The sequence below is a fragment of the Haemaphysalis longicornis genome, unplaced genomic scaffold, assembly GCF_048455015.1.
Source record: "Haemaphysalis longicornis isolate Haplotype H1 unplaced genomic scaffold, Haemaphysalis longicornis Haplotype H1 scaffold_9, whole genome shotgun sequence".
NCBI lineage: Eukaryota > Metazoa > Arthropoda > Arachnida > Ixodida > Ixodidae > Haemaphysalis > Haemaphysalis longicornis.
The window spans coordinates 121,037,307-121,063,097 of NW_027526460.1; the positions used below are offsets into that span (position 1 = coordinate 121,037,307).

At 47.7% G+C, this 25,791-nt stretch overlaps 1 protein-coding gene across 3 annotated transcripts in view; it reads right to left on the bottom strand.

Annotated features, from left to right (window-relative positions):
- The window catches only part of LOC144153630 (uncharacterized), a 63,387-nt gene extending 38,490 nt beyond the window's left edge, over window positions 1–24,897 (bottom strand). The window contains exon 1 of one of the 3 annotated variants that reach the window (XM_077685281.1): window positions 24,700–24,897. In XM_077685281.1, the coding sequence (XP_077541407.1) occupies window positions 24,700–24,701 (2 nt within the window). In that variant the 5' untranslated portion in view covers window positions 24,702–24,897. Of the gene's footprint in view, window positions 1–5,382; window positions 5,847–24,699 lie in introns of those variants that run through there. The other 2 variants (XM_077685279.1, XM_077685280.1) reach the window with 2 other exon arrangements.
- Window positions 24,898–25,791: the final 894 nt, after the last annotated feature.

Genomic DNA, 25,791 nt, shown 5'->3' on the forward strand with positions numbered 1-25,791 from the left:
TCTCTAGCCTCATTTCAAAGGTCGCGCGCGTGACGTCACGGTTTGGCTTCTTCTGTGAAGTGACGCACAGCATGTGCTATTGCCGATGTTAACGTGCACCCGATTGTAGCGTGTGCAGCTGGCGCCTCCAGCTTCTTGCACATGAACACGCTTAATCGTAATGCTTTTGAACTTGCTCTAAACAATTCTCAGCGTATGTTATAGGATTTGTTGCGGTAGGGAAGTTTTTCACACTGCGAAACACAACAAAAGTATTTTTCCTGCCATTGAAAAATAAGCTCTGGGAGCATACACAAAGGTCACCCGAATAAAACTCCATTTCACTGGGTTCTGCCTGTTGTGAAAATGTAGTTATTGTATGGTGTGAACATCACGCGCGTGTTCTGATAACGTGAGACTCGGTAATACTGCTTAAAGTTTAAGCACATGGTAGCAGTCGCGGCCGCCACTTGGTCGTTTCCACGATTGAAACGAACCTCTAGTAGCTGAGTAAACAAGAAAAAAAAACTGAGAACTTCGTTCTCCAAAGTTAACCTTTATATTTAGTGTGAGCGTGTTTTCTCATTTCTGTTACCTTTATTTGTCTAATAAAGGAATTATTTACATAAATCTAAATATTGCATTTTAGTTCGTCCGCTTAATTACTTTTATTGTTTGCCAACTTCGTACTCCATTCATAGTTTAAATGCAGCTTAACGTAGATTAACGCATATATAGCTTAGCATAACGTAGATTAACTTCGAGACAAATTTCTTTTAACCAACTAAACTATCAGTTAGCCTAGTTGCGCGTAGTTATGCTCGTTTATTTTTTCTCGGAAAGTTTACCCATGAGGAATGTGCTAATAAAGCTGTATATTTGATCCTGGATCAAATTGTGAGCAGCGTGAATTTCCTTGCTAATTAGTAGTTTCGTCAGTACCTTTACGCAACTATAACTTTGCTATACAAAGAATAACGAAGATCCACCGAAATTCAGCAGTTCGTTTTCGTCCCAATGTCGAATCCACGATGTTAAACGAGTACCAATTAGTTCCTTGTTTCGCTGCTTCACTTCCTTGTATGCGTCAGCTAAAATTTTGGGCTCATTTTAAAACAGTCATGAAATGCCACCATAGTTCAGTATCGCAAATTTGTAGCAACGGTCGACTAATCGTAACTACTTTCAAGGTTAGTGCAGTTCAGTAGTTCTTTTTTTCACCGAAACATGGTGAGTGCTGTCCCAATATACAACTAATGGTCAGAAGACAAAGTGGGTAATTTTAGTTTTTGTTCACCCCGCTCCGGCTTAATCTGAGCATATTTCCTGACCTGGCTTTCAGACAACCACCTTCATAATACAGAGCTTGTTCCTAGAAAGCGACTGCTACTCGCGTTCAATTTCCATGAGGTTAATGTGTTTCGTCTTTGGCTGTGAACACAACTGTGTGACATTGCTAAGTGCCGAACACTTCCAACGAACTCGCAGTTTCCACTGTAATTCGAACAAATAAGCAATCTCCGGCGGTCCATGCCCTGGCAGGCTCGGCAGCTGTTGAACGCTCCTGACAGAAAAATCCTTTTGAACTTTCTTCATTCTTCTCTGCAATAAATGCAAGCGTATAGGAGCGCGCCGTTGCTGGGCGACTTAGAAAACGCAGCTGTGCGAACACCAATCAGTCCGTGTACGGAGCCTTGAAAAGAAACCGCGCTGGGCTGCCGCTCGAGACGTTTTGTGTCCAGGAACGCGCACACGTGGCCGAGGTGTCACTCGCGCCTTCAATCACGCCTCTGTTGTTGCTGTTCGCTTGGGCTTGTCTGGGCCACCTGGAGCGCCTTAAGGCTGCCGCGCAGCTGCGATGGCGCCCGGCGCCAAGTGTACGGAGGTCGTCGCTCAGGTCGGCGCCCGCCTCGGGATTGTCGCGCGACGTGTGTCACAGCGGGGTGCACAGATGGTATTTGCAGAAGTTCAAGAATATGCGCACGTTGATGTCCGTTGCTGTTTTGTTTGCTTATGATTCTAGTTGTTGTACATAAACTTGTGCTGTTTGCTCAAAATTGTTTAGATTCGGTCGTCTGAGCCCAGCCGTTCTCTGCATTAATTGGCCGTTTACTTGTGCCTCGCAAACATTGACCAAAACTGGAGACATCGCATTCACGGGTCATCGGCGTCTGCAGTATTCCTGCGCAGAGTCGTCTGGAAATCCACTTCCTCAAATGTTAAATCTAAAAGAAAAAAAAACTCCCTGAAACTGAATCTCTCTCTCTCGCTCTCTCTCTCTTCCATACACATTCACGCACACAACAGCAACAGAACGCCAGGGAGGGCCAAGTAGTACGATTTTACAGTGTTGGGGGTCCATAAGGCGAAAAAGTGGTCACTGACAGGCTTTTTCGCCTGGTGGACCCCCAACACTGTAATGCTGGAAAAAAACTTGAAATAAACTTGAAATAAACTTGAAATTTTGTTCCTTGTTAGTGTGAACTACAAATTTTGAAAGAAGGGGAATGGAGCGGTTACGTTACTATGCTCATTCTTTGCACTCACTGGTGTCCTTCGCTTTACAGATGGCATTCTCTGCTATGTTCATTCAACGAGTCCCTAATTCTGAATCCACTACGGCGTGTCTCATCGCCTGCGTTGCGTCGGCTCGTTAAGCCCTACAATTAATTAATCCCCTCTAAAGCATTGCGAAGTGTGTTCGTCTCTCATTTACGGCTATGGAGAACGCATTTCCTTTGTGGAATTGCAACTGCGCTTGTCCATGCACGCAAGCACGAACCTACAATTCACAAATGTGCATAAGACCTGCTCATTACATTTCGCGGCTGAAGCACATATTATTTTAGCGCACTATTGAGGCAGATAACCTTATACTGCACCTAGTCATATTCAAGCAGCCTATTTTGGTTCCTTAAATGCGTCCGCTAGTAATTGACAGGACAAAACTCCAAGAAAACCGGCCATCGCCGTGAAACTGCACTGCAGTTTTTTTTATGATTGGGTCCTCAGTAACCGTTTACAATAAAATAGATTCCAAAATAATGAAAAATCAGTGATTTATAACTGAAAAAGCTGCCACCACATACGACTCTATAATAAAGCTTGCATATTTCTCGCTCAAAAGCTTCTTTCTTTTGCCATCTCTTCTTCTTAAGGGAATTCTCCTTCCTATAGTTTCACCGGTGACCTATTGGGATACTTCTTTAGCCGGCTCGGCTGCCCTCACCGATACACTTTCTGCAGCATAGAAGCCCAAGCGCCACTGCCGAGGTACTACTGTCACCTGTCTAATCCTTAGAAAAGCTTGCTTATTCTTTTTGTAACACCTGATTGCTGACCCCGATGTCGGCCCCGATGTCGACTCCGATCGGCGTCCTAACAGGACGACACCGGCTGTGATAAAGCAGCAGTTTTCGCCGATATTTGTTCAACAAGCCGCGGGATCCATTGCACGCAAAAGCGTATGTACTGAGCCAACAATTGGCAGAGGGTCTGCTTGCTTCGCTAAAATGGTGTCCTTCTGCTGACGTGCAATTTCTTTCCTTCCCACTCCTCATGGCTTTCCTCTCCACTTTGGCTGCTCCTATGATGAGTGACACGAGTTTTTGCTCTGTGAAAATCCATTTTTTTCACGATGATAATTATGATGATTATGATGATGATTGCTATTGGTTTCCCCTTTGTAGCAGGGTGATCACGTTCCCACAGTTCGCGCGCCATCTGGTGTAACCATTTGTTTCTGTTAAGCTTTTAACAGTTAACAGCTCGAACCGACATGTTTTGTTCTTTGCCGTAAGCTTAGCTCTTTAGAACCTTCTCTGCCGAGATTTTGTTTTGTCATTTGCAAACGTAAAAAAAACCCGTGCCATCTCCTCTAGCGTGAAACCTGGGAAAGGGTGAAGTGTGCGTTGTATGGGTGCATTCTTGGCGCCATGGCGTTTTTGCCAAAGGAGGTGAAACCATTGGGAGGTAGAGCTTTGCTGTAAAAGTCTTGTGTATTCAAAGCACGAAGCGTTGTAGCACGAGGCGTAAACGAGTGTCCGGGTGTTTTAGCAACGTGACTACATGAGACGATAGGGACGATGACGACGACATGAGACACCGAAAGCCCGAACGCCTACAGGGCGTCCCCCCTAAAAGAAATCCTACCTGAGCTTATTAATAAAAGAACGCTGGTACTCGGTTCGCGACAATAAAGGAAGCATGTGACAATACGTGACATTAAAGGATGCACGCAGGACAAATGCGGGAATGTTGTTGCCTATGCCGGTGTTTTTGTTTGTTTTTTGCACAGAACAGACGTGATTCTAGACAGCAGTTTTATTAGTTTAGAATGGCCGTGTGAGCACATACTTCTTGAAGCCCTCTTCCACCTGTTTTATGGACGGACGGTTGCATCGAGTCTCGTAGAGGCAGACAAACCCAAAGTTCCGCGTCAAGGTATACATTTCAAGAGAGGCCATCGGCTATAAAACCAGTGAACGTAAATGTATACTGTGTTTCGCCTTGCACGTGAGCGGCTTAGAAGGAAAACAATGTATTTTAGGCAAGACGACGACGTAAAAGTTAGCCTTACACAAATGCACCAAGTGTACGCGGATGACTGCTTGCTTAGCCTTCATCTTGGTTACATGCTCCTACTGATCTACAATTACGATAGCAGAAAGATGACCTTAACAAAATAAAAGCACTAAAACATCGCAAACATTCAACCGAATCGTGCGAATAAAATAGGCTTTTTTATGTTTCCTTAATCGAAAAGCATTGTAGTTGAGAATTGTCTGCGGACGTTGGCATTTCTCATTGAATGACGTGTCTACTGACATTAACTAATCTGCACATCGACCTAGCTTTTACCGAATTACGCGGAGCGAAATGTGTGGAAAACTGTGTGCTAATTACTCAAAGCTCTTCTTCCTGCCAATAATGACGACAACTGGCGGGTTCCAATCATAACCCCTGCAAAAATAGAAACTTGGACGATTGCAACATGGCTGGCTAAAAGTGTCCGTTAGCTTTATGTCAGAAGCAATATTTGAAAATTTTTGGTGCATTTTGTGCGAAAATTTTTTCTGCGATGTGAGCTCTGGAACCTACCATGAGTGTCATAAATTTGTCCAAAAGTTTCATTTTCGTGCACGAGGGATCATTTTTTTTCCTGCGTGAACGGAATAGGGCGCAGAGCTGCTATCTAAAAGCCAGCCTTCACGGGAAATACTTATTCAAACGGAAATGAACGTAGTACCAACCCTAAAAGTGGAAGTTGAACTGCTACTGTAATACCACAGCCGTGCGGGGCCCCGTGACTCTTACCAAAGGCCATTTAAGTCATGCAGAATGGCTTGCTAGAAAAACTGAACCGCGAACATGGCTCGAAACCTGACGAGAAAACCAACTCACACTTGCGTTCAGAACACCGTCCCGACGAGACCAACGACGGCAGCGTCAGGCAACTTTCGTCGGCATCACCGCTTGCGGTTAGGCCCGCACCACCATCCCCGCCAGGCTGAGGTTCAACCGCCGCAGATCGAAGCAGCCGGAAACGCTGCGACCGTGCGCACGACGTGTTGTGCAGTGCTGTCAGCGTCGACGGCGCGCCAGCCATAGCTCGAAACTCCGCCGCGCAAGACGCAGCAGCGCTCTCGAGAGCGCAGAGAACGCCGCTGGCGTGGCGTCGGCGTCGGGAGTTTCGCGCGCACGGGGTTTCGCTGCCGGCGCCGGCGGTGTGTGCACTTGCGGGAAGGCGTCACCGGCGGCCGTTCTCCACGCCCGATTGCCGGCACGGCGCAGCGTGCGCGGGGCCCCGACCGGAACCCGGAAAGCGACCGGAACTCGCGTCGGCTCTCCCGCGTATACGGCAGATGCACGGGCCGCGCGGCCCAGATTTTCCGGAGGATTTTGCCCTTTCAATAATTCCGTTGCGCAACCACTGCAGCCGCTGCCGTGGTAGAAGCTGTTTGCCATCGGGCTTTGTTTTTGTGGAACGGAGGTTGCGCGTGCGCGAACCTAGCGGTCGCGGCGTTCTGCGCTGCCAGCTGCGGAGATGGCGTCCATATGGGAGTCCTCGATCCACCGCTGTCTCGCGCGAAACGTCGCTTGATTGATTGGGACGTTAGCGAATGCGGAATGATGTGCGACGCGGGGGACCGTAAACGGTTGTTTACGAGAGGAAGGAGATGTTTAGAAAGGACGAGAGGGGTGGTGGGGGAGGGTAAAACTCATTTATTAGAGCTGCGGTGAAAGATGGACAACCAAACAGTATTTCTCATTGGAAGTCTAATGCAGTCGAACCTCGTTATAACGAAGCTGCGTCAGGGCAGTACATTCGTTCGTTATATCCGATACTGGTTATAACCGTTGAGGTAAAAAGCGGCTCTAATAAATTGGCAATCTGGCTCGCGCCACAATCCTAGATAAAAAGTGCATTGTTCTAGGCTTCGAACCCACTCTTTACGAGCTAGTCCTTATCTGTCTCCTGGTGGCATTTCAAACTAAACAGACCGGAACGTGAGGGCGTGAAATTACAACAGATCAAAGTTCATTCGGCAAAACAGGTCGGCCTTCTTTTTCACAGTGGCTTTTTACAGTCTGAGCGGAATGAAGTTTTTCACAGAGTCAACGCAATACAGGGACTCAAGCTGCTAAAAAACCGGTTGTTTTGTCTCACTTTCTTTAAATATTGCTTTTATTATGCCAGCTGTCGAGTTTTGAGCCTCGCGGGAACCAAATATTGCTTCATTGCTTCATTATTGCTTCATCAAGAGCCTCTATCGCGCGGCTCTTGAGGTTTCGGTTTTCTTGTAAAAAGAATAGGTGTCACTGAAATGAAGCGTAAACTAAACTAAACTTCGTATTTAGTTTGCTGTATCCGATAAATCGTTATAACAGTGTTGGCTATAACGAGGTTCGACTGTAAATGCATCGCTGCACATTTGAGCTGGATACGTCGGGAAAAGTGATCCTACCTAGATATAAGTTACAACAGCATCTAAAAAAAACTGAGGGCCAATTAGACTTTGTAGCGTCATTACTGGTTTAAGCACATTTCTTTTCCCCTTTTCAATCAGCAAAATGCCCAGTTACATTTTAGGGGGCACGGGATAATAAATGGAGCCCACAAGAGAAACGCGCGAATGTTGCTCGCCTAGCTGATCCTAATAGAGCTATCACCTAGCTTAAAACATCCCTGCAGCCTTTCGTGTGCAATGATTAGCACAGCTGATAAAACAAAATAAACTGCTTTCTCCGAGCAACTTTACCGTAGCTGCGCCCGTGCCATGCTTGGAGAGTTTTAGTTTGGCGTGTTACCGTTTTACGCTACCGTTTCTGTTTACCTCGGTCAGACGTGACATGTGCGTATTCGTTCCGGTAAGGGGACTTAGTTCCGGGGACGGGCGGCCCGTCTCGCCATGACCGCGCATTCGTTCCGAGGGGTGGCCCACCTTTCCGCGCCCACGCGCGCATGCGCAATCAGCTCACGGTACACCAGAAACAGTACGGTGGCACGGTAACACGCTAAGCTAAAACTCTATTACCAAGAAGTGCACACTAAACTTTTTACACCCTTTTAGCCAAAAAGGGTGTATCATAAGTGAAAAAGGGTGTTGGGAGGCCTTTACACCCTTTTTTTTAATCTCAACACCCTTTTTCTAGCCCTACACCATTTTACTGTGAAAACAAGGGTGTTGATAAACTTCAACACCCTTGGTTTTTTTTTTGGGGGGGGGGGGTGTTGAAAGGGTGTGGAATAGGTGTTCAGCTGTTCATTGAATAAGGCCATGCTTGGATGCATAATAGCACTGTAAAGTACAAGACATCCCCTTATATATTCCTCTACTCGCAAAAAATTTTCAAACGCAAAAAAATAATTGCTCGTATGCAATGATTGCTTCTTTCTATATGCGGTGCACCTCATGCCCCAAGTTTAGCTTTGCCAGGTGAAACACCAGTTTGAACCTTCAAAATCAAAAAGACTAGTCGTGTGGCGAAAAGGATGTTTATCGACTGCAACACGCTTGGCTTTCTGTAGGTTGTTGACACGGTGTAAAAAAGGTGTTCAGTTGCAAAAAAAGAACAGCGGAGCCGAGGGTCGACGTAGTTTCTTCCGGTGTTACTAAGTTTTGTTATGTTTGCAAAGCTTTGCAATGTTCTAGCTAAGCTAGGATGACCACTGAAAGGTGAGGCCAAGTTTAACAGGATTTTACAAGGCTGTTCCAGTGTCTTCCCCCCCTCCCCACTGCCAGGGGTCCAAGGGGGAAACAAGCTAGGTCGGCCCCCAGCTATGCTGTTTCTCCAGCGTTGCACCACTATTGCAAGCTGGCTGCGCCAATTTTTTTGCCTTTTAGAATCCAAAAAGGATAGTACCTATGAAATGGTACAGCAAGAGATGAGCATACGAATACGCCCCTTGTGCTCACACTCCAACAAGCTCGAAAGCCGAATTCACTGTTATAATACTCTATCTGCGGTGGTGCACCCTTTACAGGTGCCGCAGTTTTTCTTGTATTTTTTTGCTAACGCCACCGAAACTAGCTCAAGCTTAAAGAGCTCCACTGATAATAAATTTCACCGAATCATATTGCTTTAAACATCGTGAGGTATAAAACACTCCCCGCTTTTAGAAAATGTTCAGTCCACCCGTGTAAACAGGTGCAAAATGACTCCAAAGTTGGAGGTCTCTTCACCTTTTTTCTTTGTTGGCGGTCTTTTCTTACACCCTTTTTCTTACACCCCTTTTTCTTTACACCCTTTTTCTTCGTTTCGAACACCCTTATTTGTAGCTTTACACCCTTCTGGGAAGACGGGGGTTGAAATATTGAACACCCTTTTTGAAGGGTGTTGAGGTAGCAGGAAAGATTTGTTTGGTATTTAATAAAATTCTGTAAGTTATGGAATACAAAAACTACCTCAGGATTAAAAAATGTTTGCAAATCCGCGTGTTGATTTGTACATTCTCATAGTAAAATCCATACTTCCAAAATTAGCGCTAAAATATCTCTTTTTTGCGACAAGCCCACCGACTCGATCGGGGGCTTTACTCTGCTGGATTTAAAGCAACAACAGCACATATATTACTAAGTATGCACTCCCTGTATCGTTTGCGTCCCGTTGGTTTTCTTGCTCAATTAATTTGTGTTCCAAATGTAACTTGTGCGTATTGACTGCTTGTGTTGAATGCTACGCGATCAGCCGATTGAGATTGCCGTTGCGCATGCCATCACCTTTAAAAAGCGGTGTGAAGATGCTCAACAAAGGATGTTGAGCTCAACACCCTTTTTTCATCCGTACACCCTTTTGTGCCAGAACACCTTTTAAGGGTGTTGGGCTCAACACGCTTTTTTCATCTGTACAACCTTTTTTTTGCCAAAACACCTTTTAAGGGTGCTAGCCATGGGACAAGATTTGTACACCCTTTTCGGCCAAAAAGGGTGTAAAAGAGTTTAGTGTGTGTGCAAGATATTGACAAATAAACGCCAAATATACAACAAAAAACCCCTTGGCCAAGTTTTTTAGCGAAGAAACTGGAAGATTTGAACCCATTTTACTAGCGTTCATTAAACTCGGACGTACAGTATAACACTGAGCTCATGCGTCAAATGACTGTAATTACGAGATGCTTTTTTATGATAACTATCCCTTGGTGTGCAATATCTTCGTTTGATTGCGGTGAATGACGCCATCGTCAATATTCTAACTTAAACTGGGAATATTCCGTCGGATTCTCCAAGTCGAATATACACGTACACTGGGTTCTTCCAGATGACCCGCGAAAGTGTTTCTCCGACAAAAATGTTTTGGGCTGCAATGTGCGGCGGTTACTTAAGGGAGCATTGGACCTACCAAGACACATTGAGAATGATGGCCAATCCCAATCACAGAAGTAACAATGGGGAAGTGTATGACCGTTTCAAAATCTCACCTTTTGCAGCGATAGCTCCGAAAACCTATTTGTAAGGCTCTTCATTGCTATTGAAAAGAATGGCTAAAGCAAGTATTGGCATTCAGTGAAGGCGACGAGGCATTCACATTAACCCGGAGGTGGTGCTGCGCTAACGCCCTTCTTAATTAAAACTCGACGCCGTAATGGTCTACGGACGTATTCAGGTTTTGAAACTCTTGTTCTCAGATGTTAACCGTGATTAGCCAACATTGCGTGTTTTAAGCTTCCCGTGTCACGAAAGGCATTCCTGCTGAAAATTTTCATTCTGCTCTCGCTTATGCAAAAACCGAAGTCCAGAATATGTTAAAGAAAATCATACTCCATTCCGGTTTTCTATTTCCCGAAACGTAATCGGTTTTCTTTGCTGAAATTTTCCCAATATTTTCCGGAAAATTCTGAACCCTTGGTAACTTGCGAATAAGAACGGAAGACTTACTTCGGTTAACAGTGTTTTGAGTGGTTGCCGGGATCTTTCGTATTCTAATTGATAACTAAACGAACGTTTAACCCAGTTATATTAATACAGAATGACATTCAGCCTTACGAACCACTCAGATAATAAATTGTGGTCTGGCGATGCCACTCAGTGAGACCGAGAGGTAATCCTCAGAAGACGGACCGAACCAGTGACTGAGTCGATCGCCTCCTTGTAGCACAACTCCATGGGTTTCTGCACTCATTCGCTCGTTTGCCGACACCACGGACCAATAATCGTCAGCGCTGTTCCACTATTCTTACCAGAAATAGTTGTGCATTTTTAAGAACACAGCGGCTACTAATCATACTAGGTTTCCTAACGCTGGCCAGTCGATGCGCGCTGTCATACATTTGTATTCTTTTGCCTGTCGCGTTCCCAAACTTGGAGAAGTCAGTGCTGTCGCAAACAAGGGTCGTTCTCGCATGATGCCTTATCTCTCTCTCCCCGCTGCCATGTCAGCGTGTGGCAACGACCGTAAGCTGGGACGAACACACTGTCGTTTACTGCTCGAATCCGAGTTTGAATTTCCCATGCGTTTGCATTGACCACGTTGTCCCGGCGACGTCAGTTACCGACCATGGGTGAGTTCGTCACGTGCATAGGCCGTAAGGCACACATTCCAGCACGCCACGCAAACGGAATGGTGCCTACAAAAGACGATGGTCATAAGGCCAACACATTAAATGCGCGATTACTCACGAATCTTGCGTGCGGGATGGCGCAGCGGTGGTTCCGCAAGTAACCGTAGTATAGTATAGGAATTCGCCTGATATGTGAGGTGATGTCTATATCTTTTCTGGGAGTGCGCTGGAGAACGTCCCAAAAACCACACCATCCCGGAATGAAACGAAGCTATGGTCAGTTATCTCGGGGTGGTTGCATAAGAGGCAGTTAACAGACAAAAAAAAACAAATACCCCTTTACTATTGGGTCACGTTTTCACAGGAAACGTAGATGTATGCACCTTGAAAAGAAAGTTTTCCTATTCGACTGAAGGAACATGCGGTTGACACACTGTACCACACTACTCTCTAAAGTCTTTATGTACGGTTGACAGTAAATGGGCGCATGGACTAAACTATCAAGTCATGCACGCGTCAAGTTCTTCCTGGAGAGTTCGTACAGGCATTCTAGGAAGCACGCACACTGAGCAACTTGGTGTCAGCCACCTTTTTACGAGAACCCCAAGGTGGCTTAGGATTTCCGATGCACGTAGGAGCAAATAAAAGTACTGCAAGTAAACACTCAAGGGATTCTGAAGCGATAACCTTAAAAACGGGTCACTGGCCGTATTTTTCAAAAAATAACGGAAGCTTACACTGGAGATGCTCTTGTAGGTGGTCATTGGCGGACATAACGTTGAGTTTTCGTATCGTTGTAGTGTCGTGGTTGACGCCGGCGGCACGGCATTAGAATCACCTTATGTTGAGCAAGGCCAGAGTGACCTCGTCGCTTTGCTCGACGTTTACGCACGCCACTCTGCACGCGCGACTTATCGACTCTAGCTTATGCTTTGCACGACGAGTCTCTCAAAGCGCGTCTTCTTCGACGGCCTTGTGAACTATCCGTGGCGGGGCCATGTGGAGTCAATGATCACCTACCGCAGCTTCGACATTTATATCGAGGCTCTTATACGGCACAGAGCGCATGCGCACGACGACACGAGGACGGACGAACGAGGGGCATACGCTGTGACGTATATTTCTCCTTCCGAGCAAGTGTTGCCCGGATATAGCGAGCGCTTGAGTTTTTTTTAATGCAGAGCATTTCTTTAACTCACGATGTCACCCGGCGTTGTCGGCGTTGGCGTGCCTCGGCGTCCGCAACAGCCGTTCCAGGTGCACCCTCTCCCCCACTCCTCCTCGCCTGCTCTCCGCTGCTCCTCGCGTGTTCTCTGCGTGCTCGGATCGCGTTCAGCAACAGGTGGGGCGCGCATGCGTCGTAGTTTGGCGCGGGAGCAACAACAGTTGTGGCGTGATCGTGACGTAGTCGTGATGTGGTCGTGGCGCGGTCGTGCCGTGATGGGGCGGTCCTCGGCGTTCGCTCTCACTGTCAATTTCTTTCGAACCAGATAAAATGCTCTGCATTTGACCGTGCCCCTCGCGAGGGGGATGTTTTGAGAATTTTTTTCTTTTTGATTGTTTTACTGTAAACACACTTCCTTTTTCTGGCCAATGTTCACCTGTCTCCCAAAGTGGATATGCTTAGACTGAAGAATGTGCACTCGAGCATCGCCTCCTGTAAAAATACAGGAGGCGATGGCTCGAGGCACGCGCGCACAGCGTCCGCCATTTTATTAGTATTTTTACTGCAGAGACCATACCTAAACAACTTTCTCAACAGCTTCACTGTTAAATAGTTATCCCGACACATTGGCTCCCACCTGGACCGCCACACGAAAGTAGCCGACGTTCTACGGAACATTTGAGCCTTATCTCGAGCGCAGCACAGACCTGCACATGACATAAACAAGTTTAGAAACTAGAAATACACTGCAGACTCCAGCCGCCAAAATTTCGAGAGCTCCGGCCCCATCCATGCCCGCGTTTTGCGCTTTACAACTGTAAGCGCCGCGAATCAATGACTCCCACTCTAGATGTACGGAGAAGATTGGCTGGTTGGGTTTAGCAGCCGCAGCTATGCGGAGGCATAACATGGGATTCAAAAGTTACACAGCTTCGACATTTCGGGGTTCGGCTTCGGGGTTCGACAGCTTCAGCTTCGGGGTCCCTCTACACTTGTAGTACGGGTGCTACAAGCTGTACCCATTAACCTGGACCAAATGAATGCGTTATGGCGTTCGACGTAGTCACGGATGTCAAAGAAGTGCACGAGGCTTACAAGAGTAATTTGAGCAGGGTAAGTACCCAAGTAGCAAAGCTATTTTAGGCTTATAGCACTTATACAGTGCTAACAAGGGCGAAGGGGAAGAAAACGACCGAAAGGGAAAGGATACGGACGACGGTCCTGAAAGGTCACATTCGCCCCACTGGAGGCACACAGAAGTAATTTAAACATGCTGCTTGCAAAAGTAGGAAGTAACAATCACCTAGTACCGGGCGTAGAAAGCAGACAAGGGCGACTGCCCAAACCTCTCACTTATAGAAAGAACAGAAAGAAGAAGACGTGATGGGAGGAGAATCATGACGATTGTAATTAAAGGACACTGTCACTCCCAAAGGTCGCCCGGCTCACTCCCGAGTGCACTCCCACACCCCAACTCACCACTCATGAGTGAGTGTTGAGTGAGGCTCGCCATCGTTTTGGACTTGCAAGCGTGAGTGCGAGTGAGTGCGGGCGCCAATCTCGCTGAGCCCCGTTCCCCACTCGCGAGTGACAGCGCCACTCGCGGCGAGCCCCCCTCACCACTCGCGAGTGCGAAAGCAACTCGCGGGGAGCCCGGCTCATCCCACGCGAGGGCGAGTTCCACTCGCCGTGAGCCACGCTGACCACTCGCCAGTGCACTCGCGCTACTCCCGCCATTTGCGGGGCTTACCGCGGTGATCGCCACTATTGTAATTGTTCTCGCTGTTTGTTATTCGTCGCAGGAGCCACTCGCTATGATGATTGTTAATGGCGCGAGTGCTTTTAGCTTTGAATTGCGTCTTCACTGAGCTCCTGCTATAGTACACCCTGGAATTAATTCTCTGGTGGCGGGTTCATTTAAAAATACGATTTCGATGGCCTTCTGATGCCGTAATGCACTAATACTGTTCGTTTTCATGACTCACGGAGGGTATGCTGCACACACTCGCGTGCGAGGGGAGACGACGAGTGTTGAGCGCGAGCGAGAGTGAGTGCGAGTGGTGACGGCGTATGGTAAGCGTGAGCGCAAGTGGTAACGGCGAGGTGTGAGCCTTAGTGGACGCATAGTGAGTGTGAGTGCGAGTGGTGTGGGTGACTGGTGAGCGTGAGTGTGAGTGAGTGAGTGAGGGAGGAAATATATATTTTTCTCTGTTAGTGTGAGTGAGCGGCGCCCAGTTTGGCCGAGGTATGGTCACCCCACTCTGCCGTCAGTTGTCCGTACGGCGATGCAGTCAGAAGGATCTACTAATTCCTGTGCGGCAGCTCGGAATTGGGGCGCCTAATGAAGTACGCTTCAGCAGGGAAAAAATGACACCTGGCAAGTAAAGGGACGGAAGCTTGCTGCACCTAATTCCGCCCCTGCCGACACCACCTAAGCATTTCTATGCGCAGATTACACGTCAGACATATGTCCCGCGGATAATGAAGACATTGTCGAAACCGGAGGTATACAGTAATGAGGACACACGCGCACTTAAGCCAACAGCATCGCACATCTTCCAAATCACAAGCTTAAGCAGTGTTACTTGTCTCTAAACTTTCTATAGTCAGCGGGAATGAATGCAGTATTAGTTATGTTCCCTTTCTATTGGGAAACCGTTAGCATTACCTTCATTGGGCGCCATATCAAAACAAAATCACTATAAAAGGCTTTGACGTACGCACTTCACTCATTTCGGTTTATAATGGTAATAATTCAATCTACTAGTGATGATTAGATGAAACAGTATTGATATTAGGGCTGTAATATTTATTTATTAAATGCACCCTTTACGGACTTACTAAACACGCGCGGCCTGTGAGCCTGCATGCAGATGAGGGGCGCAACGACAAATGCGATAACAAAAGAGAAACATGTAGCTTGTTACGTTTAGAATACAAAAAAAAAAACAAATGGACCAATTATACCGCGAGAAACATGTAGCTTGTTACGTTTAGAATACAAAAGAAACAAATGAACCAATTATACCGCGACACGGTGTTTTATATTTTCCAAAAACTGCGAAGGAATTCCGTAAAAAAAGCGGTAGATTACACTAACAAAATTTAACAGTAATGTAATTCCGCAATATCAACATAGCAGAGCGTAGAACAGCAATAGGGCATAGTATACGGTGCATTCTTGTAGAATGCTGCAGTAGGTAAAAAAATTAAGAAACATCTATACACCCGCGTTGCACAGGGAAGTCGTCATTGAAATAGAAAACAAAGGCCACCAGTTCCAAGCAAAAGCAAGAAAAGTCCCGGGTGTCAACTTGCCTAACTAGCAGTTAATTGTCCAAAGTTAATTGTCCAAAGACAATTAACTTTTGTTGACCCTGGCACGTAACTCTTTCTCGGCTCTCCGTTTCCCATTCTTCACGTTATTCATCTCCCTCGATTCTATCACCATGAGTTTAATGAAGGTTTGTTCAATGCAACTCGAATTTCTCGCCTTCGCAGGTTCCAGAGCGGAGTGGTCGATCTTCACATCGGCTCTGTGTTTTCAAGAACAAGCGTCGGATCCCTACAAAACATCGCTTGCCAGATCATCGTATGACCTTCCTGATGGCTTCGTGCACCCAGGGAGGCCAAACAGCACCAAGTAGGACCCTTTGAAGCCTTTACAGCACCACCGAAAGCACGGCTTTTACACTGCAGCTTCGCTAAGCCTCGGCGAGGCGGCAGGGAGGCCGCACGTGCTATGGCAGAACAACTGGCGGTGGCGCGAGCAGGCCCAGCGGCTGCAAGCGTGGTTGCAGCTAGCGCTCCTTCTACGTCGCAACAAATAGTCGATGGTGCTTTACGGATGGTGACTACAGTGGACGGCGAAGTCATCCCCACCGAGGAGTATGAAGACTCTACTGGCTGGCTTCAATGCCACCGGCGCACGCGTGGTCGAGACCTACACCACCTGCAGCAAAATACTACCGGACCAGCTAATTCCACACCCGCAAGGAACAACACTACAGCGCAAGCTACCACGCAGAGAGTCCACCCCACCAAATCCCGACGCCCTCGGTGCCCCAAACTACCCAGGGATGACATCAAAGTCGTCATCCGTCCACGGGACGGCTTGAACGTGGCACGAGTTAGTGACGCCACGCTGAGAGACAGCATCTTGCTAGCTGCCGGTCTGGAGCCAGAAACAGCCACTGAAGATCTCCTCCGGGCTAATCCCGAGCAGAACATCCTCGTGGTGAGCACTCCACTCCTTGCCAGAGCAGAGCGATATGCGCGCATAGAGAAACTCAAGATAGGCGAAACCTCATACTCTACGCGGGCTTACGTCACGACACCCGATGACGCGGTCAAAGGAGTAATCCATAACATCCCCGAATATGACTCGGCGGAGGACATCGTCAAGAGCGTCGTTTACTCGAGAAACCCTACCGCCCTGCATGCACGGCGCATGGGCCGCACCAACTCTGCCATTATTGCATTTTCCGGTTACAGAGTTCCTTATTTTGTGTACTACCGGGGAGCGGAATATCGCTGCTATATTCACAAAAGGAAGCACGAAGTCTGCTCGTCATGCGGAAGGCTTGGGCATCGAATGGACGTTTGCCCCTGGCCGGATCGAGCCTTTTGCAGTTCCTGCGGACTTGCGAACCCCATGGACGAGCATGTGTGCACAATAAAGTGCGCCCTATGTGGAAACGACCACGTCACCGGGGACAAACAGTGCAAGAAACGTTACCGCCCTGCGTTCATTGCAAAACAACGCCACTGGCGAAGAGAACGAGAGCACAGCCGCGATGCGGGGGACGCCAGGCTGCAACGAGATCGCTCCGCCTCCTTCCCAAGACTGTCCCGCGCCGAGACACCTTCAAACACAGTACCAAGGCGAGACGACAACCGTGCTCAAGCCCAACGACAGTCTCGCTCCCAGTCAAAGAAACGAGGCTCCGACAAGGGCCGGGCGGCTCAACTAAGAGACCAGAGCAGCACCAGGACCCCAGCGGCAACCTCACAGGTGAGCTGGGCAGCTAAGGCCTCCCACATAAGAAATTCAGGAGCACATACATTCACACTTCCCTCACAAACACCCCCCGACACCACCTCTGCTGAACTAAATAGCATACGAGCCACATTAGAACAGGTTATGGCGGAGAACAGGCAGCTTCGAGCTGAACTCGCACAACTTAAAAGTAGCTGCACCCCCACGACGACTACCGTAAGGCTGCCCACAGCACAGCATTCACAATCCTCGGAATCCAACCCTTCCCCCCCGAAAAGACGTGCCCAGGAAACCGCTGACCAGCAGCCAACAGGACAACAGGCCTTATATGCTCTTGAAGCTAAATTAGAAAAGAAACTCGACCAGCGTTTCGACAAGATGAATCACAGCATTACCACCCTGGCGGGAGCCCTCGCTAATTTCAGAGAAATGATCAGCGGAAAGGTTACCGCCCTGGAATACACCTTGGCGCAAGCGCAGAACAACCCAACTGGGCTCGTACATCCGTCCATCTTTACCAGCACCGAAGGGCCACATACTAGTGCCACCATCCAAGAAGTTGTTTCAGGTCAAAACATTGGACAATATGCACCCGAACAGAGATAAGCATCGATACTACATATGGCAATGGAACTGTCGGGGGTACAGATCTAAACGGGGAGCATTGCAACAACACATTAACCACTTGGTTCAAAACTCCCAATCGGCACCCGATGTCATAGCGTTGCAAGAGACAGCAATACCGGCCAAGTTATCGGGATACAAAGCGTACCACTCATCCGTATCCACCATGAATGCTCCACAAGCTAGAGGAGTAACCACCTTGTTGCATAGGAATATACCGGCTAATCAATTGCATGTTTCCAGCACAGGACCAGAATATGTTTTCTTGGAAATCCTTCCCACATCAGCAAGGCAAAAGCGGAGGCTATACATACTGAATGTATACAGTGCGCCCCGACATTCCCGTAACCTTACACAGCTCCTCCAACAAGCCCTCCACACATCCCATGGTCATCCATTAGCCATCGTGGGGGATTTCAATGCGCCACATCCCGCCTGGGGATATGCAAGGCCCACAAAAAAGGGCCAGACATTATGGGACACCATACAGCAACTCAACCTGACAATTCTGACGGACCCCGCCCATCCCACGAGAAGAGGTAACAGTGTCCAACGCGACACCACCCCTGACCTTACCATCGTGAAAAATGTCTCAGATGCGTGGTGGACAAATACCCTTGAAGACTTAGGCAGTGACCACTATATAGTGGAAACCGCACTCATTGCGGGGCCGCCAAAGTACAGCGGCCGGGAACAAAAAATTATCGACTGGGATGTTTTCCGTAATATACGGAGGGCCGAGATTTCAAAAGTAGAAAACTCCGGCATTGAAGATCTGGAAAAATGGGTCGAATGCTTACAGGAACACGCCACGATGGCTACTCGAATCGTACCAGAGGAAGCGAACCTAGACAAGGTCGACTCTCGCCTCCTTCACATGTGGGAAGCGAAGAGCAGCCTTCAGAAACGGCTGCATGGGCAGCGGCACAACCGGTCCTTACGCCGTCGGATAGCGCGCCTAAACAAGGAGATCGAGAAGCACGCGGCATATCTTACTAACCAACACTGGAATGCACTGTGCGAAAGAATGGACGTACAAATGAATATGCCTAAAACATGGCACAGCATCCGCAGCCTTCTGAACCCGGACGGAAGGCGGGTAACCCAGCGTAGCAACCTTCTGACCATCCTACATGCACATCAAGGACAGGGATCTACTTTACTGAAGAAACTGCAGGAGCTTTACATACAAGAAGCCCCTCAGGAGTCAGCAAACCCATATGCTGGTAACCCCAATCCCGAAATGGACAGGCCTATTACCAAAGCTGAAATCTGTGAAGCCATTACTAAACTGAACACTCGCTCTGCGCCAGGGCCTGATGGCATCACTAACAAGGTACTTACCAATCTGGACGACTCATCCATAGAAGACCTCACAGCTTACATGAACAAAGTATGGGACAACGGCCGTCTTCCTCCTACGTGGAAAAGCGCCCTCATTACGTTTATTCCCAAACCCGGAAAGCAACTGAAGCTTGAGAACCTTAGGCCCATTTCTTTGACCTCGTGTTTGGGAAAACTGCTCGAACACGTAGTGTTGAACCGCCTGCATCGGTACATGGAAGAACACCAACTCTTCCCCCATACCATGGTGGGCTTCCGGCCATCACTATCAACGCAAGACGTCATGCTCCAGTTACAGCATCAAATCATCGATAACTCCGCTGTATCCCCACTAGACACTCGAGCAATCTTGGCCTTAGATCTGACCAAAGCTTTTGACTCCGTGCAACATAGCGCTATTCTCCACAACCTGAGCGACCTCCACGTGGGCAAGAAGGCCTATAACTATATCGCGGATTTCTTAGCGCAACGAACCGCACAACTAACCGTACCAGGCCTCCAGTCGGATCCCATACGCTTGGGCAGCCGCGGAACACCACAGGGCTCGGTCTTATCGCCCTTTCTTTTCAATGTGGCAATGATTAAGCTACCTGTTTTACTACGACAAATTCCGGATGTAAGTCACAGCATTTATGCTGATGACATCACGATTTGGACCGTAGGAGGAAGCGATGGGGACATACAAGAACGCCTGCAAGCAGCCGCTGACACGGTTCAAGAATACGTAACCCAAAGAGGCCTCGAATGTTCACCACAAAAATCGGAAGTCCTCTTCTACAACCCAGCTAGGCCCGGCCGGAGACAAAGACATGACCCCAACATAGAAATCCTGCTGCAGGGCAGCCCAGTACCCAGAACTGAATGCATACGAATTCTAGGGCTTAGAATACATGAGAAAGGAACCAACACGGTTACCATACAGGGCCTGCACAATGCAGCCGTACAAATTGGCAGACTCATCGCCCGGATAGCCAATAAACACCATGGCCTCAAGGAACATAATCTCCTTCGGTTAGTTCAAGCCTTTATCATCAGCAAAATAACTTACGTTACTCCGTACCTGAAACTCAAGAAAGCAGAAAAAGAGAAAATAGACCGAATAATTCGCAAAGCCACCAAGGCGGCTGTAGGCATTCCAATGGCTGCCTCCACAGAAAAATTACTGGAGATGGGCATTCACGACACGTTGGATGAACTTATAGAAGCACAACGCATTGCCCAATACAACAGGCTGGCGGGGACCCCAACTGGGCGGGCCATTCTGGAGTCGCTGCATATACCTTTCGCGGACCAGAATGGAACCAAAGGCGTCATTGAAGCGGACCTACGAGACAAAATAAGTGTGGCCCCACTGCCTAGAAATATGCATCCGGAGTACCATCAAGACCGACGGCTTGCCCGTGCGAAGGCGCTCCACAAGCAGTACAGTGCCAACCCAGCGGTATGCTATGTCGACACGGCGAGCTACCCTGTCCAACGTGCGGTAGTGGCCGTGGTGGTAGATCAGCAGGGAAATGCAACCTCATCTTGTTCAATCCCTACGTCCAACCCATAAACGGGTGAAGAGGTGGCCATAGCTCTTGCAATTGCGGGCACGCAGGCTACTACCATCATCTCGGACTCGAAGGCCGCCCTGCGCAACTATGCGCGCGGTAGGATCTCCACCACAGCCGCCAAAATCCTTACGAACAGCGCGACCCCAGTTTCAAGGCACATCCGCCTGGTATGGACGCCAGCTCACTCGTCTCTCCCGGGGAACGAGATGGCACATGAAGCAGCCCGAGGATACACGAACCAGGCTGACTTCGAATCCGACAACGTGCCGTCTGTGACGGGGGGGAGGGAGAGACTGGCAACTTACCGAGAGATTACTCAACACTATAGGCTGAGCCGACTGAAATTTCCGGCTGCCCACACTGCTCTAAACAAATGGCAGACAGTTGCTTGGCGCAGGTTACAATCAAATACGTTCCCTCACCCCGCCCTGTGTCACCGCAGCTATCCGGATAGGTACACGGACAGATGCAAGTGGTGCAACATTGCAGCAGCCACACTACAACATATGGTCTGGCAATGTCCCAATAAACCACGGGCCTTTGAACAAGTAATACATATAAGAAGTAGTGAGCAGTGGGAGGCCGCTCTGCTCAGCTCTCTTCCCGGGATACAAGCTGCTGTCATCCAACTGGCAGAGGACGCCGCCAGGGACCACGGGTTCCTGACCGCCGTCTAATGGGACGAAGATACCGGACTTTTCCGCACGGTACATTCGTCTTAAAAGGGATGACAATAAAGTCTGTTCTCTCTCTCTCTCTCTCTCGCCTTCGCACTACTCGCGCGACATCTGTTGGGACAACAGGCATATTTGTCCTTTGTTTCTCGTTCTGTCAGGAACAGAAATGCCCAGAGCTGTGTTCATTGTGTGTTTGCTCTTATCCCGCCCTTCTACGCCATTTTTAACGCCTCGGCCTTGCATCAGCTGCCGAAAAAAAAAAACAACCCAGAGATTATTCTTAAAGAAACACGGGCACTCTTGGTTATGAACTTATATTTTGCCTAAAATGGACGTGGGGTTGCCTTCGCGCAAAGTATTATGGGCATGCATTACCCGTGCCAGCAGCCCTTATAGTAAATTGAAACGGTCTTTAGATACTTCGCGTTTAAGTGTCCCTGAATTTTGGCCTTGCGGCTGAAGCGTGTGACGGACAAACCAAACTTTTCGTGCTTAGGTAGCCCAATAAAAAAAATTGTCTTTAAAAACAGTAAAGAAATGTATGACCGTATGTACAGTTGAATGCAGCGACCCACCATGAGGCCGTTGTGACGTAGCCGTGGAGTGTAATCAGTGGAACGCAAGAACCATGAGCTGTTGAAATTGGCCGTGATAAAAACTTCATCAGGGATCCTCATAAAATAAGACCCCAGTTTTTATTAGCGTATTACGCCGCTTTAGGCTTTTTAACTTAAGAATCTCGAATAGAACGGAGAGAGAGAGAGAGAGAGAGAGAGAGAGAGAGAGGGAGGGAGGGAGGGAGATGGGGGTGGGGGGCTTTATTGAAAAAAATCCTACATGGTTGCCAGTATTGGACAAAGATGGCTCGTATTATTTCTACTTCTTCCGCCAGTCGTGAAAATTCGTGGTGTGTGAAAACTAACCTAGTGCCTTAACGTGCGGTCTCTAATTACTATTTTATATTCCATGAATGAGAGTTTGCACTTGGCACAACATCGCGGTATGCAGATGGCAAAGCATTAGTATCCGCAGTTAGCAAATGTCGTCTGCTGTTTTCCTTTCATGCGGGTGGGTAACGTAGGCAACGTTATTGACGATTCTGCGAAAAGAAAATATTACCCTTTCCTGCTTACTAATTTCTCAATTTCCACATGCACTTATGTCGTTGCGCCGAATTCTTTTGTCAAGCGACTAGCACGTCCGTATTTTAAATATACGCAGATACCCTATTTGGCATTTTACAAGTTCAATTTATCAATTTTTTTCAAATTTAAAAACCCCTCTATGTACAAACTAAAGTATCTTACTCATTAGCTCTACGCTACAGATGAACAAGAACTCATTATAGCTTCAAAAGTGGAGAAACAATTTCCGTTGCAATTGCATTTTCATGTAAGGGCTCCCGATACATAAAAATTTGATTTGTGTTTGTTGCCTTGCATGTAGTTTTCAAGCATTCAATGTAACAGTCTGCTTGTGTGTTTATGAGTGACTTTGAAGGCAGCGCGCAGTTTGTTTGCTACAGAATTTCGGTATATCCGTTAAAATATATTTTTCTAGAACATGTGTCAGAAGGTACAGGATGAATTCTGGGCGGTAGTTTGTTATGTGGTTTTTCCCGTGCTGATATTTAGGGCATGCTATCGATTATTTCACGATCCTGGAATATTAGCAGTCGTAGAGGTGCGGTAGCACTGACACAACCGGCGGGACCAATTTATCTTTATGAACTGCAATATCTCGAGGTCGGGTCTTATCATGCCCGGCTTTTTGTGATTGTAATTATAGCAACAATATTGTGCAGGTCGCAAACAGTCATTTCAGGGACCATATCGAACAGGAAGCGCAAGAAGGACGGGACAAAAGAAGAATTAACGACGACAGAGCTGGTCAACGCTGTGTCGTCGTTAATTCTTTTGTCCCGTCCTTCTTGCGCTGTCTGTTCGATATGGTCACCATGAACCAGCTAGCCCAACTTGCCATTCTTCCGCAGTACATGTCAGGGAGGAAGGCTCAGCCAACAATGCTGAGCTATTGGTAATTTTAGGCTAAGCGATCCCCACTTAGTCATTAAAGAGCATACAATTACCGAGAAATACAGAATGAAATGTAACCCCATGATAATATCGGTGGACAGCTATCTCCGGAACCCCTGAAAATGTCTGAATCCGTCCACGATTCAATGTCCCTATTCAGCAAGTCGTTTCGCTACAACAATGTACACTTTACATCTCCCGGTAGCTTACGTATTACGTCAAAGAAGTCTGTATTTTTGCTAATGGAAGCTTTACTGTATATGTGTTTATTTCTGAGCTGTCGAAATTGTTATCGTGCGCTCCTACCTGGTTTCGGCTGTAACCTCTTCCAGGCTTCTCCTTTGACGGAAGGCAATGCTAGTATGTCTTTGGCAGTGCATTTAAAATTTAATTGAAATCGGAAATGATAAATATATAAAATAAAATACACGGCCGTGCACTGCCGCACGCAGAGAGGCGGGGCGTGGCGGCCACGACCCCCTGAACTTCAAATTTTCGAGCAAGGGTCGAGGTCACAAATTTTGCATATCCCGAATAGCTACTACCGATAATCATTTTGTCTCGAAAGCTACGCGCCATGTGGTTTTGAAATCCGCTGTAACCAACACAAGACGTTTCTCAGTGCTTTTATGAAAAAAATGGTCAATTCATCCGAAAGGCAATGCTGAACAAACCCATTTATAGTCCATAGTACTCATTTCAGTTTTGATTTCCTTCCTTGTGGGGCTTCTCTTTACTTCCATTTTTGACTTTGTCTCTCCCTGAAGCTTCTCCGCTCCCTTTTTGGGGGGAACGGCCAAGCCACCCTTCCACCCGAATTGAATCCCGCCTATGCAACCGCGGCTGTGGATCAGCTCTTTTATATCGACTAAAGAAATAAATTTGAACTACACCTTCCGGCAGGTTCCAGGAACTTCTTCCTGCTAATGTTCGCAGTTTTAGATAACCATGCTCCTTCATCGTTATCCAGAGCCGAAGTCATGCTGCAATAACGCAAAAAAAATGCCTGTGAACTCAACAAACTTATGTTCGCACAGTTTCTTTTCCCTTAATCTAATTTAAAGACTTGAGTAGACTGCGTGTTCTCATAATTGCAATTTTCAATCGGAATTTTGAAGGCACATCTAATCGGTCGAATACACTAGGCGTTCCCTGTAGCGTGCAGCCAGCCAGAAAAAGGTACACATCCCACGCGCCTTCATTTCAGGTTAGTCACACTGCCCGCGGTAGATACTCTCCGCTTTGAGCGTGCTTTTCTACATGACTCGGCCCAGTTACGGGACAGGTCCTGAGCAGCCCTCGCGCAAACAAGCTTACATTTCTCGGGATGACGCTTAAAGGTGCAATCCGGGCGCATTGTCGTCCTCTTCGCAAGGTATCCAGGTCACTGCACTGTATTCACCACCTCCGCGTCACATTTCGTGCGGTATTAGAATCGGATGAATCTACGCAAGATGTTCTTCGGCCACACATGCCTCACCGGAGGTCCCCGCTGTTGCAGTTCGTCGTCGCTGCTCGAACGGCTTCCACGAGACGCCAACCTTGATGCCGTTATCCAGGCTATCGACCTTATCGCGCGCCGCGCCTGGCAACGGCGGTTGCGTTGGAGATACCGTTACCTCACCGAACACGCACGCACTGAGACGAACATAAAAATCTTGCGTGCTGCGATAGCGGAAGGTGTGTAGTCTGTGTGCCATACGGCACCGGGCGTCCTATTGTCCGATTGCATAGTCGTACTTTTTCTGTCTACGTGAGTCGCTATGTGCAGTGATTAAGGACCTAAAGGGTCAGCAGATATTTTCACGGCCTGCGTTCGCTTTGTCTGCTAAATTAATGCGTGTTGTGGATGACACGTGACTATGCGACACCAGTGCGGCGGAGATTATTTGTTCGCGCAGATGGAGGCGATACCTTATGTTTTCCCTTACCACTTTCTTATGTATGAACCAAATAAACTCTTCCAAACACGAATCGTACTTTCTTTCAATTTTTTTCCCGCAGTGCGATAAGGCGAGTGTTTCGGCTTTGGAATTGAATTGTGTAGGTTTCATCAGCCGTGGCTACACCTTGGTAATGCGGGTGCCGTAGTGCAAAGCTCTGGATTAATGTTGACCAACTGGAGATTGTTAACATGCACCGAAGCCTCTACGCACAGGCGTTTTCGTTTCTCGCCTCCATCAGGAAAACGGCCACTGCAGCTGGGATCGAACCAACGTTATTGGGCTCAGTAGCATCCTACTATAGCCACTGAGCCACCACCGCGGGTTGTCCAGGTTTTTCTAGGAAATTTGTTTCGTCCTTTCAGTCAACAACAGGCTACGGTGACAAACAAAACAGGGAACTGGAAGTGTGTTACAAAATGTAGTAGTACAACCAAAGGGGTCCGCGCGGCACATGTTTGTGACA